Here is a 16,686-nt window from a genome sequence, read left to right on the forward strand (position 1 = left end):
ATATGCCTCCCCAATAGCATGCTAGCAAACATTGAGGGGAAAGAATGTTTACCGTCGCTTGATAACATCGTCAACTGCTCTGTGTCCTTGAGGACCAATTTCTCTCTTTGGCTAATGTGCAAGTACTGCCATAATGAAATCATTCAGGGTTTAAATCCTGAATATCAAACATGTTATAAGCGTTAAGTTGATGCAGAGGCTACAGCAACAACACAGACACCTATGCAGAGCCTTTGCAGAGTCTAGCGCCGTGGCCGACGTGCACCTCCCCAGAAATGTATCTACGTGCCGCAGCAACACAGTGCAAGAGCTGTGATTGGTCCGCTTGGTAGTAGCATGTTTCTGCTTTAGTATTTCCAGCTGCTTCTCCGTCTCTGCAATTTTACGAATTGATTGTTTTGGATCAATTAAGGATCGATAAGGTTAACTGGGGACGTTTGGAGATACAGACATTTGTAATTTAGTAGATTGTGAAGTTGAAGAATGGATCTGCAAATCCTCCCATTACCCGATTGTCCAGGACAAATGCGACACTCTCCAAGGTCTCAGATTGTCTGAAGCTACTGTAATACCCAGCAATACGCAAGCTACGGTCAAAAAAGAAACATTACGCATGCTATTGTCAAAAGTTTAAGTAGTATAAACAATGAATAAACGTGCTAGAGTGGTTTATGTGCTGGACCATTTCTTGGCCAAGACAAGTTCCTTCCTCTACTAGCCCCTACTGGCTGCCAGGATGCCTCGTCCCAAGCATTCTCCCCAATACGTTTAAACTTTTCCTTTAAGGCCTGCGTCCAAAGCATACAATAAAAATGTCATCTAAAAATGATTAAACTTCCCCATATCCCCACCAAACCACAAATACACACTCTACACTTAACTGAAATGTAATCATCTCACTGTGACCCCCATCTCATATCAGCTGGCAACACACTGTCCATTTACAAATATTAAATCTGATCTCAGTCTTCCATTTCCTCAGTTGCAGTCAGCATTTTAAAATGGGCATTTGGCCAAGGCAACAATACTACAGCCGCATACTGTGGACTTTAGAGCTTAAACTTGCAACAAAGAATAAAGAGGAATTATCCTCTAGAGCTTCAACTTCCACTGTTGATCCTCACAGATTTTCCCAGATACGGGTTATCACTCTCAGTAATGTGAGGAACAATTAATGCAGCTGCTACAATTACTGGGAGCGAAAGCTAAAATCATGACACATACAGTAATTAAATACCATTAACTGATGAACACGTCTCTGGATAAGATCGGCTGAACGCGTCGAGTATAAAATGGAAGTGTGGCAACAGAATACAAATGAATCAGATCGTCATCCACGTCGTCGTTTGATCCACAAAATTCATTTTGGCAGTTCAGGTGAGGTCATGGGTTCTCAAAGAAACCATTGCCTACATTTCTTTTCAGGAAACACAGAGGATGTAGATTTTACAGGTTAATGAGCAGCACTAAAACAAGCCAGCAGGGTGCTACTGAATACACTTCTAGGTCTCTATTAGATTTGAGATACTTAGCGTTTGACATACTCACTGCCCATCTTATTTCATAATTACTTTGGGAATATCAGAAACTACGCCTTAACGTTTAATTTTTTAAATTAGATCTGTGTTTCGTAAATAATTTATTCTAAATTAAAGATACATTCATGAACACACATTTTTTAATATGCTCTGGTCTGAAGAGTTTGTTAGTCCACCCAAATTAGTCCAACCCACACAGACATGGTCCTCTCCTAACCTGTACAGACGCTCTGTTGTTTACTAACCTATTTATCTCCTAACTGCTGAATGTGTGGGCGCCATTTAAGAGCGCGCGTGTATGTGTGTTTGAGAGAGAGAAAGAAAGCGAGGGCATGGAGTGTGTGTTCCCATGGCTATAGACAACATTTTCCCTTGCCTCCAGAGAATGCTCAGTCTGTATTTCTATTCTGCGAATTCACATTTAGGACAAAAGGCCAACCGCTGTGGTCCGCTCATGCAGGGAGAAAGACGTTACAGAGCGCTGGGACAAATGGAAAACAAGCGGCCAAACAATATGAGAATATACAGGCGGTATTGTGTGTAGAGACAGTTTTATTTGTGTTTACATGTTTTTTTTAATAATCACATGGGATTTGTGCGCAAATTAGTCACAGCGGTATCCAGCCGAGCCGAGTAATTGAATGTAAGAGGACAATAGATCTCTTAGACGTGAAGCAGACAAAAAAAAAACCATTAATAATGGACTTTCACATTTTAGAGAAATAGAAGTCAAAGGTCATGTGACAGCATGTGATGTTCTCATTATGGCAATCACTGAAAGTTTTCTGAATGAGGAACAAAGATGAGAAAAGATTTAGCAGGAATAAATTGATTGAAATGATTTACATCGATCAGGCATAGCATTATGACCACCTTCCTAATATTGTGCAGGCAATATTGTGCCTCCAAAACAGTTGTGACTCATCAGAGAATGGACATGGGCCTTCTGAGGGTGTCCTGAGCCTGTGTCATGCCACATCCTGCTGGGGATGGCTGCTGCCATCAAGGAGTGTCATTGCTATGGGGTGGGGGTGCCTGGTCCGGTCTAGGTGGGTGGTACATGTCTGACAAGTAACATTCACATAAATGCCAGGTCCAGAAGTTTTCCAACTGAACACTGAATTGTCACAAGATGGTCAACGTTATTTACTGATCTGTATATATAGCATGTGTATTCTAAAATGTATCATAAATGTTTATATACATTTGTTGCATATTGTTGTTTAAACATTTAACCTGATACTGTCTTAAGATAAAGAATGATTCTCTAAAGCCTTAAGACATTGTGACTTTAAATTCCCTTACTGTAAATTAGTAATAAATCTCAATGCAAAGGTTTTTCAAAACATGTCAGTGCGATGCAGTGAGATGACTACGGTAAGTTTTCAAGATTATTTATCTTGTTAAGTGTTACCGCAGTTTTTTATTATCGCACTTAATTGCTCATCTGATGCCTTGCAAAGCCTCGGTTTCTATTACAGACACCCACAGTTTGTGCATGTCCCTGCATACAATATATGGGCAAGCATGCACTGTAGGCATGGCCACAGGCACGACATTTGACTCAGTTTTTTATCATTCTAGCTCACTGGAATCGACTGGAGTTGGGACCTCAATCTTATACCATTAATGAAGTATTGATCTGCCCTGCTCTCATCACCTGCGACTGATGGGGAGGAGCTTGGAGTTGAGAGTTGTGACCTAGTCTTAAAACACTAAAGATTTAACACATTTTCTGTAAATGTAACAGCAAGCTACATATTTTTTAAATAACCTGCCATTCATCGAGTAAAGCCAAAAAACATTTTTTACTTTTGCTCTAGTTTAACATTATGCACAGGTGTAATTTCAAACATACTCAAGTCTGTGTGTCACCATCTCTTTTCTGACTGAAGTACCTTTAAACAGTGGAAAGTATTTAGACCTGCTCCAGTTTCTCAAATTGAGTTACAGGCTTATCTAAAAATGGAATGAATTCTGCTTTTTGTTCTCAGTCTACTACTTTTATGGCTTTGCAGTGATAAGGCATAACATCTTTTTAATGTTTTGTTCATTTATTACATAAAAAAGACTGAAATATGTTATTTACTTAAACATTCAGAGCCTCTGTTAAAGCACTCGAAAGGAAAAGCATAACCCTGCCATAACAAGCTCTCACAGTCCATGCTGCATGTGTGAGTGAAAACCTAACCATAAAGTTGAGGGGATTTTAAATCGAACTGCCAGACAGGAATGTATCAACGCTCTTCCAAGATCTGACTGCCGGTCCAAACTGCGTAATCACAGACAAGGGGCCTTGTTCAGTAAATAACCCAGGATCCAATGGTCACTATAGCCATGGTTCCATGTAATGGTCAAGCAAAATTGTAACAAATGTTTGAAATGTTGCAAAAAAGAAAACAAATATGCATTACGAGCATTACAACTGGTTTGGACCAACAACAACAAAAAAAAACTGTGTAGTGTCGTCTAAAGGTGGTGGTAAACTCATAACTCATAAACAGAGTAGAAGTAGTACAAGCAGGGGGAAAAAAAGAAGACATTTGCTAACCAAAGCCACTTTTCACAATATTCCCATTGCCGTCAGCCTTTCCCATCGTACCATCACATGAAAATATGTTGATAGTACGATGATTAATGAATAAAATGCTGAGTTCCTTGGTGGCGGTGGGAGAACATGCCTAAAAACATACAGAAGAACAACCATCGTGGCAGTGTGCTACTAATCAAGCCATTGGTGGTAGAGAGAAAAACTAAAGCGTGTTACATACTCTGTGAGAAGAAAAAAATTTGTTCTCGCTCCTAGGCTGCGAGGACGAGAAAGCATTGTGGCAAATGCAGGAGATCGAAGACGAGAGGCACTTTTCTTATCATTTTCTGATGCTGACCAGTCGTCTTGACGACGTTCATTCAGCATACATCCACACACGTATGACGATCTCTACCCAGGATTGCGGTCACACTGCGAATATTAGCATCTGGGAGATCACAGAGCAGCTGCTAGCATTTACGCTTTTCCGCAATAACCGCATCCGCTCCGATTTCTGACTAATCCCAGAATGGTTGCTGGACACCCCACGAGAAAAAACGTTCTGCACAGCCGATGTGTTGAGAAAAAGCTGCAAGAACTCTCAAACAAGGAGTGAGCAGTGAGAACAAACTTCTCACAGAATATGTAACAGTATTTAAAGGCATATGACAGCCTACTGGGAGTTTCCAAAAAGACATGCAACCATGAGAGGGAAAATCCTCTGCTCTGATGAAATAAAAATGTAACCATTTGGCCATAATTCTCGGAGGTGTGGGTGGAGGAAACTAAGCACTGAGCATCACCTCAGTTTTCCAGAGTACTAAGGATGTCTGGCATACTACCATGAAAACATAGAGAAGCTTTGGAAAACGGTGAAAGTCCTGGAGTGGTCTAGCCAGAGACAAGACCCAAACCCAACAGAGCATATCTGTAAAGAGCAGAAATGGTCTAAAAGGTTTCTGAAAGCACTGTGATCACAGTGGTCAATTTTATATGACAGTACTGTTACATCAGTAAATTCAAATGTTTTAAGTTTTTAATGTATGTAATTTCATTGTAATACAGTTCTTGCTTTTATCTATGCCAAGCAGACAATCTGTACTGTACTGACAAAAAAAAAAAGAGTGCACTGGTAATGTAGTAACTTTAAAACTATAAAGCTTTGAAGGTACTTTAGGACAGGAATCCATTCTGGGGCCATCAATGTCTATGTGTCTGGCCATGCTTATCGGCATCATCAGATATCCATGTATAATTTATCACTAAATCCACTTGTTATAAAGACATCTGAATCTATTTTAGAGAGTTCTCCTTACGTGTGCTTACTGTCAAGAATCTAAATTTGAATACTAATTTGGTTATGCTGTTGTGAGCATGAGAAACCTATTCCTGAAAACTATATTTTCCCAACTGTATTCGTCTCTGGGGAGTTGAGCCGTTTCTAAATCATTCAACTGAGCTGTAATTAACACAACACAAAGGCTGGATATCCCCTGCCATTAGTGCTGAACAAATTCCAATTCAATGCTTCCTGATAACTTAAGACTAAATTAATTATTTAAATGTTGTCTTTAAAAATGTGCACATAAAAAGAAATGGATTCCACTCACTAAAAAATGCAACTGACAGCACCATGTACCACGTTCAATCTGGGAGTCTGTGCTACGGGGTAAGAAAATATGCAAAGCAACGAGCGAAAAGCTAACAGGAGACCGCATGGGAAAGACTGCAGAGAGAAAGAGAGCTGGAGAGGCTGTCATGGTGACACAGGGCCTCAGGGTCTCTAGGTCATGAGAGAAAGACAGCTGTTTTTCACCTGATGTGACACTTTGCACTGACACTTAATGAAATGTCCAGATCAATAAATGGTCCCATCCTTGCTTCTTGAAATTAAGGAGATCAGTCACTTCTCTCGATTGCTGTGTCACTACCTTCCTTCACTCCCCTGCTCTTTTTCCTTATATCAAATTCTACATAGCCACACCACTTGGTTTAACGGAATGGTTTCCACATTTTGGGGAAATAAACCTATTTGTTATATTGCCAGGAGTCAGACAAGAAGATCAATACCGTTCTCCTATTTCACTCTAAATATAAAGCTACGTACTATGTGGGGGGAGGGGTTTGGCTTAGCACAAAGCAGTAGGGATACACAGTTAGCTTGGTGATAGGATAATATATACGATAAGATAGGACTTTACTTATCCCCGTGGGGAAATTAAGGTGTTACAGCGGCATGGAACAACAGTGCAAAATAGGAAAAAATAGAATAAGGCAGAGAAATGAGAGACAAGAGAAAGGTACAAAAAATATTTGCCCAAAGGTGACAACCCAATGCCTATCAGCACCTCTGAAGCTCACCAATATCTTCTTTAATCTGTACACAATCCATACATAACCAGATGCGTGCATACGTCCTTTGTGTTACAGTGTCTTAAGGGAGTCTCCCCCTCGTTGCCTGGCAACATCACAGCAATAGCGGCACATCGCAGCGCTACCACCAGGACCAAATATCTAGCCACGGGCAAAAGGCTGATTCCATTAAGCCATGATGCTACTCAACTATCTGACGTTCACACACATGCTGAAGTTCCCTTCTCAAGTGCTGCCATGTTAGACCACAGTCAAAATGAAATAGTTCGACAGATCCACCCCATTAGGCTTTATTTAAATTTAATTATGAAGACTGTATTTAAAAGTCTTAACAGCATATTCCTCATTTGACACCCTGATTTATGAAATGCCAACAAATTAACTTCAAACTCGACAAGATGATACAAGCAAATTAGGTTCTTCACTTAATGCTACACCCCGTCACACGGATTGAAAGGCCGACTGTACAGAAACTCCAGTCACAAGAAAGAGAAACTGAGGACTATAGTTCACTCTGAGCATCTGTCTTTTTCTGTCCTTCTCCTCTCTGCTGCTCAGGAAATGGCCAGTGGAATGACGGTGCCTGTGGTACCCCTTTCAAGGGAGACAGATATGCCCTAATGCACCAGCAGCTCCAAGAACTGTTGAAGATGTCAGCGTACGTACACACATACATATAAAGCAGGGCATGAAAGCCTTCTGGGGAAAAGGTCTGTCGCCCCTAGCAAAAACATGCATGCAGACTTGTTATATGGCAGGAGTGGGGTGTGTAAAGAGATCTGCACTTGTTGGCTCATTTTGACTGATGTGCGAGTTATCATGCCGCCCGTGAAAAGGAGAAAATATGGGCATACACCTGGCAGGAGCCTTCTGACAAGAGTGACACTGTTCAAAAGGGAGCCACTGTGTAAAATGAAATGTGTCCTTCCTGCTTCTGGGCAACAGTATTGTATCATGATAGAATACAGGCCCTGGGTGAAGCAATAAGCAACAATGATGAGGTCCAGCAATGCAGGAACAGCTCCGGTTGTAAAGGTATGTTAGTACAGGTATGATGAAATATTGGCTGTTGGTTACATGTTGAGAATCTGGGGTTGTTTGCTAGACCTTTTTTTTTTTTTTCAATCCAGTCTTTAAGGACTGGATATTTACATTTCCACTGCGTAGTAATGGTTAAACTTCATTTCTGTGCAGAAACTCTTGTATTATCACTGAGGAAACAGAAGATTCAGGACCAAAGTGTGCTTTTTTTCAACACAGTAGCCATGCCGAATAACGCATAAGTAATGTACAGCTGCAGCTCAGAATTATCCTTTGATGCTGTGCTTAAGAGCAGGATACCATTTTCTCAGTTATTAAATATGACTGTTTTGTAAATGTAGTAGCAGGAGTACAGGTCCTCAGAAAATCAGATTAGAAGGCTTTTTAGAAGGTTGGGTCCAACGTGATGATTTTTTTTGCATTACTGCCGAGCAGCAGGTGATCTCCAGTACTCAGATAGTCTGGGTTTATCTAAACTTAATGAACCAAAATGAAAAACCCCACCCAGAACGGTGTCTACGTAGAGCAAAAACTCCCTGCACAAACAGTGTTCAGTTCAATATCCCTTTCTGTCTAGTCCTATTATCATGCGGCTGTGACGACCGGAACCTCTTAACAGACTCTGAGGGTATCTAATTGATATCTAATCTAATAAATTTAGCATGTGTAAGGGCTCCACCAAAATACAGGGGCTATCGTTCACAGTGAATGTAATATGCCTCCTGATATCAGCTTTTGTCAGAGCGCAAGGAAGCATAGCAATAACATCCCATCCAGGCGTAATATAGCGTTTAAGTCATATAGGGGTAGGGCTTCCTAGGTTTAAGTACTAAACCTATAAGTAGTAAACTGTTTCGGTGTTGGAATGTAAGAAAATTACATGCCATCCAAAGCAGACTGCAGACAAAGCATTTGCAGAGAAAAAAATGTACTGTTTATGCAGGGAGTCTTTGCTCTATACAGACAGCGTTCTGGGGCAGTTTTTCATTTTTAAGAGTCGTTAAGGTTAGAAGAACTTCAACTATTTGAGTCCTGGAGATAACAAACAGTAATGCAAAACAGTCATCTGCTTCTTCATAAGATCACGCTGTGCTCCACCTTCTAAAAAGCCTTCCGATGTAATGTTCTCAGGACCTTTACTCCTGCTACTACATTTGAAAATCAAAGTTTTCAACAGTCATATTTAATAACTGAGACAATGGTATCCAGCTCTTATGCCCAGCATCAAAGGATAATCAAAGGATAATTCTCAGGTGCAACTGTATATTACTTATGCGTTATCAGGCAGGCTAGTCTTTGGTCCTGGATCAACCTTCACATTAGCTATTTCCTCAATGCGAATAAAACAGTTCAGATCACTATGTATTTTTTTTCCTTAAAGAAAATAAAGTGATATAGATTTTGTTGTCCCAGGAAGTATCTAAACTAAGGATAATCTTAACTTAAGATCCCCTATGCTGTAGGTGGTATTGGACTATTGAAGGTTTACCATTGATTGTTCTTGCTTTAGCAGATTCAACAACTCAGAAACAAAACAGAAACAACAAAAACTGTCTCAACACGTATATTGTGCTCTTCATACCCGAGTTCACCTGTGATCCAAGTTTCTTTAGTAACTCCAACTTCAATGGTAATGTTAGCATTCTGCTAAAAAGAAGTCTGCTTTATGGACTGATGTAGAATGTCTTCATCCATTTTTCAAGTTAGTCTGACAACTTGGGACAAATTTATTACAGTGTTCCGCGATTTTTGCAATGTCACTGAAAGAAATAGCTCACATAAATATGATTCGGATACATTTGTACAAGAAATATTTAAATGATAGATGATTATGGGAATTCAGCACTTGCCTCTCTTCCAGGTTAGTGGTTGCACTTTTGGGAAATGTTCTGCAGCAAGGGAAGTTGTACCCAGACTTTCCTTCCAATTACATTTCAGAACTTTTTCATAATGCCTACCAGTTTCCTAAGACTATAACTGTATTGCATTCTATTTTAATATATATGTAACTTGACTTGCTGTAGAGGAGAGGTGCATTTTACCTGACATGCCCATTTTTAATTAGGCCTTTATTTTTGCTTTTCGTTTGTAAAGTTGTGAAGATGTAAAGTGGTTTGTGGTGGCACTGTATTGGGAATGCTTCAATTTAAATAACAGAAAGAAACCATAAGGTCTGTCAAATCACCAATTTACCGCCTTCCGTCCCCAACACAGGCTTGAGAACACTACAACAAAAGGACAACTGCCTCATAGCAACAATTAAGAGCCCCTCGTCAAATTTGCCATGTTAGCGCTGCACGAACACGGGACCACTCGTAACTAACATCTGAGAAAAAGAATAGATAAATAACTATTAGTTGTTCAAAGGTCTGGCTTGGGCTGTGGAGAGCAGATGAGTTACACAACCATCCTTGACTCTTTTGACATGTTCTAATGAGTGGTTAGCAGGAAAAGGGCAGCAATGTTGAGAGAAAACATGTCTCATCTCTGGGTTTAATGGAGATGTGGTGATTAGCCTGGATAAGAGCAATTCTAGGAGTAATTTAGCGTAATTAAAATCCCTGTCGGTGTACGTTCACTTTCTTATGGTGGTGACTCGGCTCTTAAAAGAGTCCCCCGAGATGCGATGGATAAGTGAGCTTGTGTTTAGGGAAGCTGATCTTCACCACAGTTAATTGCTTATCCATTAATCTGGGAAAAGAACCTGCTGTCACAGGTGTCTGCCAAGGCTCCACCTGCTCACACCAGCTACACTCTAACAACCACTTTGCCCACCTTTGAATTAGTCCAGAGTTAGGAGACGTCATACGGCCAAGATGGTGGCGGCCAGAGCGACCACACTGAGCTTCAAAACCTCCGTCCAGCTTCATATACAGTGAATGATCACAACCAATAACCACTAAAACTAAAGGAAAAACTTCTGAATTTTGATGTCTGCAGCAGCATTCTCTATAATATATGGTCATTCAAGGTTAAATGAGACAACCAGTATCTGCAAATGCTAATCATAATGTACGAGGAGGCCACAGTATAAAAGGTTGATCGAAATGGGAAACATACTAGCTCAAGAGAGAGAGAAAGCACTCCATTAGGCTGCTTGGAGTTTACTAGCATCTGATGTTTTCTTGAAACTGACTTATCGGCTGCATTATGGTAAAAAGAATGAGAGTAAGGGCCCGGGAGGCCTTGTATAATTTTCTGTCTGTATTTCAGACTAAATGCAAGAATGCTGGGCTGCTCTGTAGTGCTGGAGTAAAAAGAAGACCCCCTTTATCACAGAAAACACAGCCCCAGACGCACTTTAATTGGAAGGGCTGGCTAGCCAATCCTTTGTGCGAAGCAGAACTCCAAACCTGTCCATTACCCACAGTATCCCCTGAATGATGGAAAGATATTCACGGAAAGAAATCTAAATATCAGACCAGAGTGTATCATCAGAGGTCCAGCCGTTTGATTAGGCAGTCTATCAGCAGACCTGCCACTGTGTATAAACTCTACTAAAGCTGTTGAGCTTTACAAAGCTTTGACACCTGAAGTGCAGCATTAAAATAATAAATTACTAGAACAAAAAACATGAAATACGGACGCCTACGCACTGGCAGCATTTGTCATTCTGACCCTTGCCCTCATTTCTCTGTATAACACTAAGCCTGGCATTGTCAGCCTTACAACATTTTTTATCCAGCATTTAAAAGCCTCCCACCTTTACTCATTTACTCCCTCTCCTCTCCTTTCCCATCACCTTTCTAACATCCTAAGGCAGCACAGCTTGCATTCATTGGGCATGCACCAAGGCGCCGAGCACCGACACTCAATCATTCCGCTGCAACTCTCCAGGCTCACTTCTTTCAGGCAGAAATGTAAGCTGTTTACAATAATATATATGGTTATCTGCGTTGCATAGTAATAAAAGATACTAAAATCCCGTGAAGAGGATCATCACCCAACCTTGTAAATTGTGCACACTTAGCACGCAGCAACAGCCGTGCATGGTGTAATGCTGGGAGTGAAAAGATCCACATATGCAGAATGAATCTTCAGAGACACTAACACTGATGTCAGCTCATCTGCACCCCAAAACAATAAATGGAAGCAAGAGGCATCACGGATGATTTTACATTCATTTCACGCTTGGTGCCACAATGATCCGAGAGGCATCTGTGCCCACAAAATGGCAGCTTATGCTCAGGGCTTTGCATGCTTTGCTTGGATTTTATTAGTGGGCGCCACGGGGCGTCAAGAGTGTGCAACTCAAGATTGCTTTTGCCCAGTAGCCGAGAAGTAGCTTGAGGAGAATCCGTGTCTAGTTCTAATAACTAATAATAACATCACAATCCTAGCTCCAGGCAAGGCGCTTTGTTTTCTGCTGTGGGCTACTGGTACGTTCTAATTCGATCCCTCGAGAAGATGAGAAAATATTGCTTTCACAGAACAAGATGATTCATCACTCAGGTGTGCGCCAGATGCCGTTCAAAGTTCTTGAGGTGAAAGAAATGTTAACTGAAATGTACAGCTATGATATCTGAAAGAACACCACCAATGGATGTGCATTATTTAAAGCGAATACAAGGCTCCGTTAGTGAAAATACAACCTTAAGGTCCATAACATGTTTAGATTCTTATCATGCAATGCCAATAAGCAGCATGACAGCGACCCTGAACATACTGCCAGAGGCATTAAGAACTGACTTTGTAGACAAGAAGAACAGGGAGTCCAGCAAAGCCCTGACTGACCCTGACCTTATCTCAATGTCAAGGTGTCAACCTGGGATCACATGACGAGACGGTAAACAAAAGAATTGTGGCAACCTCTCCAAGATGCTCAAAACAAAAACTATGCACTTCAGGGATATGTTGTCATTTTAAAGGCAAAGAATAGGAGGCTATTTTATTTTTTTTCCCCCATGTGTAAGAAATTAATAAATGAAAACAGCTTGTGGCAATATTTCTGACAGCATCTTCACTTTGTTTTTTTTGGAGTCGTCTGCACAGTACGGTATAAATTTGTTTAGAAGAAACCTCTGTTTTGCAGTAGCTAAATTAATTTGGCAAACAAGGTAGGCAGCACGAGACAGAATGTGATTATTACAATTTTTTTAAGTGTTTCAGTTTTGGAACATAAAGGCGTGAGAAGAGGGAGGAAAACAAGTGGGAAATTGTTAACAAAGGACAGGGTGAGCAAGAAGTGAAAAACTGAGAAGTGTAGGCAAGAGTAGCAACAGAATAAGAAAAGGAAAGTTTTCTTTTAACCTTTTCTGGACTTGGAGCACTTTTATAGAATTGGACTAAAACAGCTGCTTGCAATGTGATGTAAACTGACAAGTCTATATCCGAATGTAGCAGCTGTGGAGTAGGACAAAGACAACGTCTGGTTTGTGGCTACTGCAGGTTAAACAAAGGGAAACATTTTGGAAACCAGCCAGGTGCAAAATACTTCGTCATGGTACGATTTCTTCTTATAGGAGATGTAGAAGGTACCGTGTCCAAAAGGCACAAATGAGAAAAAAAATCACGTTGACTTGAACTGTCTGCTTTGTTTCTTAAACAAAAAAAACACGACTTCCTATTGACCTATTTCCTCGTGCACTGTGACTCTCACCATGCCACAAGCTGTGCGCCTGCTGTCCTTTTGTCCCGGGCAAAAATCCGGGCCATCCTTTATTTGCAGTAACTACTTCAGCCTGAGGTGAGATGAGTGTTTATTACGACTTTAAATATCCCATCTAGGTCCAATGATGGATTGACACTGGCAGTGGGGAAAGGAGCTGTCTGTTTACAGTGACGTGGCGTACAAGGCAAGACACCGCAGTGTTCCATTTACATGAATGCGGACTGGTGGCTGCTGCCTTGGGCGTCAGATTGAGTGACGTGGAGGACACATTATGCAGCATTTGCTTTTTTCATCATTATTCTTTTCTTTCGCAAACAGTTCATCGGTTGAATAAGGACAGTCTTCTTAAGTGGCGAAGGAAAAAGACTGGCGAACCAGGCAAAAGAACACAAAATAAATAGTCGGTGATGGGTTTTTGAGTGGAAGAGCAGTATAGCACTTACTGTGGTGGATAACATTTAAAAAAAGCAACAGAACAATCAGAAATTGATAATTAATTAAGCAATTAAGCAATCAATCACTGTACGCCCTCTCACTGTCACAGTAAAAAGCTAGCTGCTTTAGCTCGCGAAAACCGTTCTCTGTGAATGAGTAAAACAGAGATGACTTAATTATGAATGAAAGGAAGGCACTCCATATGAACCAGATCCTTGCGGTGATGCACTACGAATGAACCCAGCCCCATGGCCCAGGTAATGGGCCTTGTGTTTACTTTCCCTCTTGGGAGGGAGTGGCAGAAGAGAGGGGGAGGGCGAAGGAGGGAAAAAAAAAAAAAAAAAATAAGGGGCCAGGAGAGAAACCATGACAGAGCGAGGCTAATGGAAAATACGCTGCCCTTCCCGTTTTCACGTGCATTAACAGCAGCAGAGACTCCTATCTTCCCAACCCTGAGCGACCTGGCACCAGTAGCTACCTCTCAACAACTGCGCTTATCCACTGCCGCTGCTTTTAACACCTGATTCAGAAATATCCCCAGCCATCAAAAAGCCTTCCCCCGTAACTTCCTCCGTGGTTTCAAATAGTGCATCTCATCCCTGCCACCACTCTGTTATATCTGAATGTCACAGGCAGTTCTCAGCTCTGGGCAAACGGAAAAAAGGGATGGAAGGAGAGGGGAAGATGTGGGCCGGATAAAAGCCCTACAGAGTTGGAGATACCAAAACATCTCCAGATAGGCTTCCCCTCCTGCAGGTAATGATCTAGGATAAATTCAACCTTCAAGTGCCCTGACCTTCCAAACAACAATAAGGAAAAGCCAGAAAACCCGGAATGACCCAGTTGGAGTGGGTGCAATTTCACTTTATTTGGTAGAGATCGACATCTCATCCACCAGTCTCATATCTCAAAACGTAGTTGTGATTAATCAGCCTAATAGCCGCCGTGCTGAGCTACACCAGGTGAGAGCGGGCTGCCGATGCCACAAATGAATCACCTGAGTAGGCCTAATTAATGAAGCCTCTGGTGGAGGCTGATAACGGCTCTCCCAAAAGCTCCCAAACTGGTGGTCTGCATCTGTGACATTTGGTTTTGTAGATAAAGACTGTGACTAAAAGCAGCGTATGCATGCCTACTGTAGGGGGCCGCCCTTAAAGAAAGGGGTCTGTGCAGATTCGTTAATCACATGCTTCTTTTACTTATTCTTTTTAAGCTTCACACCATCATATATGACAACAGTTTAATAGGAGATAGATAAATTGATACTGTAAACATTGGTTAATTGAATTCCTAAAGATATATATGCACTGATAACATACACCAGAATATGACTTTACCAAGAATACCTCAGTATGTTATTTAAAAGGTAGGAAATCACTGATGCTGAATGAGCCAAATGGCAATTAAGACTATAGTTAATTACACTAATGCACTACTAAAATCTATATAATATTTCCTACATGACCACCCCTCAATTAGAAGAAAATATTGGAAATAACACTGCTTCAAATGTGATACAGTCTCACATTGAAGCTTATGGTTGGGGAAAATCAATAATGTCTCCATACTATTCAATTGTTATTTCCTGGTTAACAGGACAAGATAAATCGCAGTGAACATGACTCGTAGAGTATTTGTGGTAACCAACATCCTCTCTGAAGGACACCCTCTATCTTGGAGAAGAGATGGTTTACCTACACAGCAGGGGTTCCATTAGTCAGGCTCTCATGAGAGACAAGCACCACCTAGTGGTGGACTGCTGTACGACACAAAGTAGATGTAGAGTGACTATGACAACAGTCTTGCTGCTTCAGCTGATGAATTTGTTTATGACACATCTAAGCTATGAGTAAAACAGTTTTATAAAGAAAAGGCTTCAGCTGTTGTTCAACTTGCACAGATAATGGTGAGAGGTCAGAGTTTTTAATCTTTTTCAGTCCGAGCATATGTCACTACACATGCCACACAAAATATCTTCACACCCTTGTCTGTCCTAGCACATTTGCGTGCACAGTGTTGAACGCGCCTCTGCCAGCCCATCTTGTTCTCCTGATTTGTCCAGGTGAAAGCCAGAGGGCTTTTTTTTTTTTTTTAGTTTACAAGCAAAACCCGCTTATCTCTGATTTGTTCAGGTAACGGCCTCATTAGTCTGCCCCCTGCCCATTCCTGGCCCTCCCTTCACCCTTAGGCACCTGCCGTCTGCCACAGGTGGGCATGTAATTGCTCTGTGGCGTGGTCATGTTCTGAGTGGTTAGGAGAGAGCAGCCTTACTAATGAGGCTACTCACTGTGTTGCTTCTCCACTGCTGAGAAATGTATGTGTGCGAGCAGGCAGGTGCGTGGCATCCCATACATCTGGTATGCTGTTGTTAACACGAGTGTAATACAACGCAGCTGCTTGCCGGTGTGTCACAGACAGAAAAAAATGAGGTGAGGAAGAGTAAGCCAAAGTTTTAAGTGTGTGAGTCAAGCAGGAAAGAGAAAAGTGTACAGTAATCCCAGAGAATCAGACTGGCAGTGGACCCACCGCCGTCAATTTCTCAATTTGCCCTGTAAGGTGAGTTTGTCGGGTAGGAAGCACGTGTAAGACGAGGAGGCATGCATGCTCGCTCTCATCGGCCACCCTGCTCAGGTTGCGTGTCACTGCACATGTGTGGTCTGAAAGAGCATAAATACTCACTAGTGGTGCAATGTCTCTCAGTGGCCTCGCCCTGAGTGCTGCTCCTGGCCTGCTCCTCTCCCGCGCTGTGGTGCTTCCTGGTTGCCACAGCACCCAAAGCTGCCGTCGGCTGAGCTGGCGTCTGGAGGTCTGCGGTGCCCACAGAGGATCAGTTACCGACAACGGACAATACGCTTTGTGTGCAAATCCAATGTGTGTATATGCTAAAACACTTCTGAAACTTGCTGCTGGCACGAAAGAGTGTTGGTGTGTATAAAACACTGAAAAGCTTCTTTGACAGAAACTGAAAAAAAAAAAATATGATCCGACCAAATGTGGCTAAGGGATTGTGATGTGCTGAGTAAGGTTACAGCTGCACGTCACTCAGCACAGATATTATAAAAACTACAAAGACATCATTTGCGGTGGTTATGTGTTTCACTCAGAGCTTAAGTCTGACAGGCATAAATAAAATAAACAGAACTGACGCAGAGAGGCAT

At 41.6% G+C, this 16,686-nt stretch overlaps 1 protein-coding gene across 2 annotated transcripts in view; it reads right to left on the reverse strand.

The window, feature by feature from the left end:
• The window catches only part of atad2b (ATPase family AAA domain containing 2B), a 67,697-nt gene that overhangs the window by 24,670 nt on the left and 26,341 nt on the right, over positions 1-16,686 (reverse strand). For both annotated transcript variants that reach the window (XM_084560688.1, XM_084560687.1), the window contains one exon: positions 16,208-16,336. In XM_084560688.1, coding sequence (XP_084416814.1) covers positions 16,208-16,336 — 129 coding nt within the window. The remainder of the gene's footprint in view (positions 1-16,207; positions 16,337-16,686) is intronic.

This window comes from Chelon labrosus, assembly GCF_963514085.1.
Source record: "Chelon labrosus genome assembly, chromosome: 14".
NCBI lineage: Eukaryota > Metazoa > Chordata > Actinopteri > Mugiliformes > Mugilidae > Chelon > Chelon labrosus.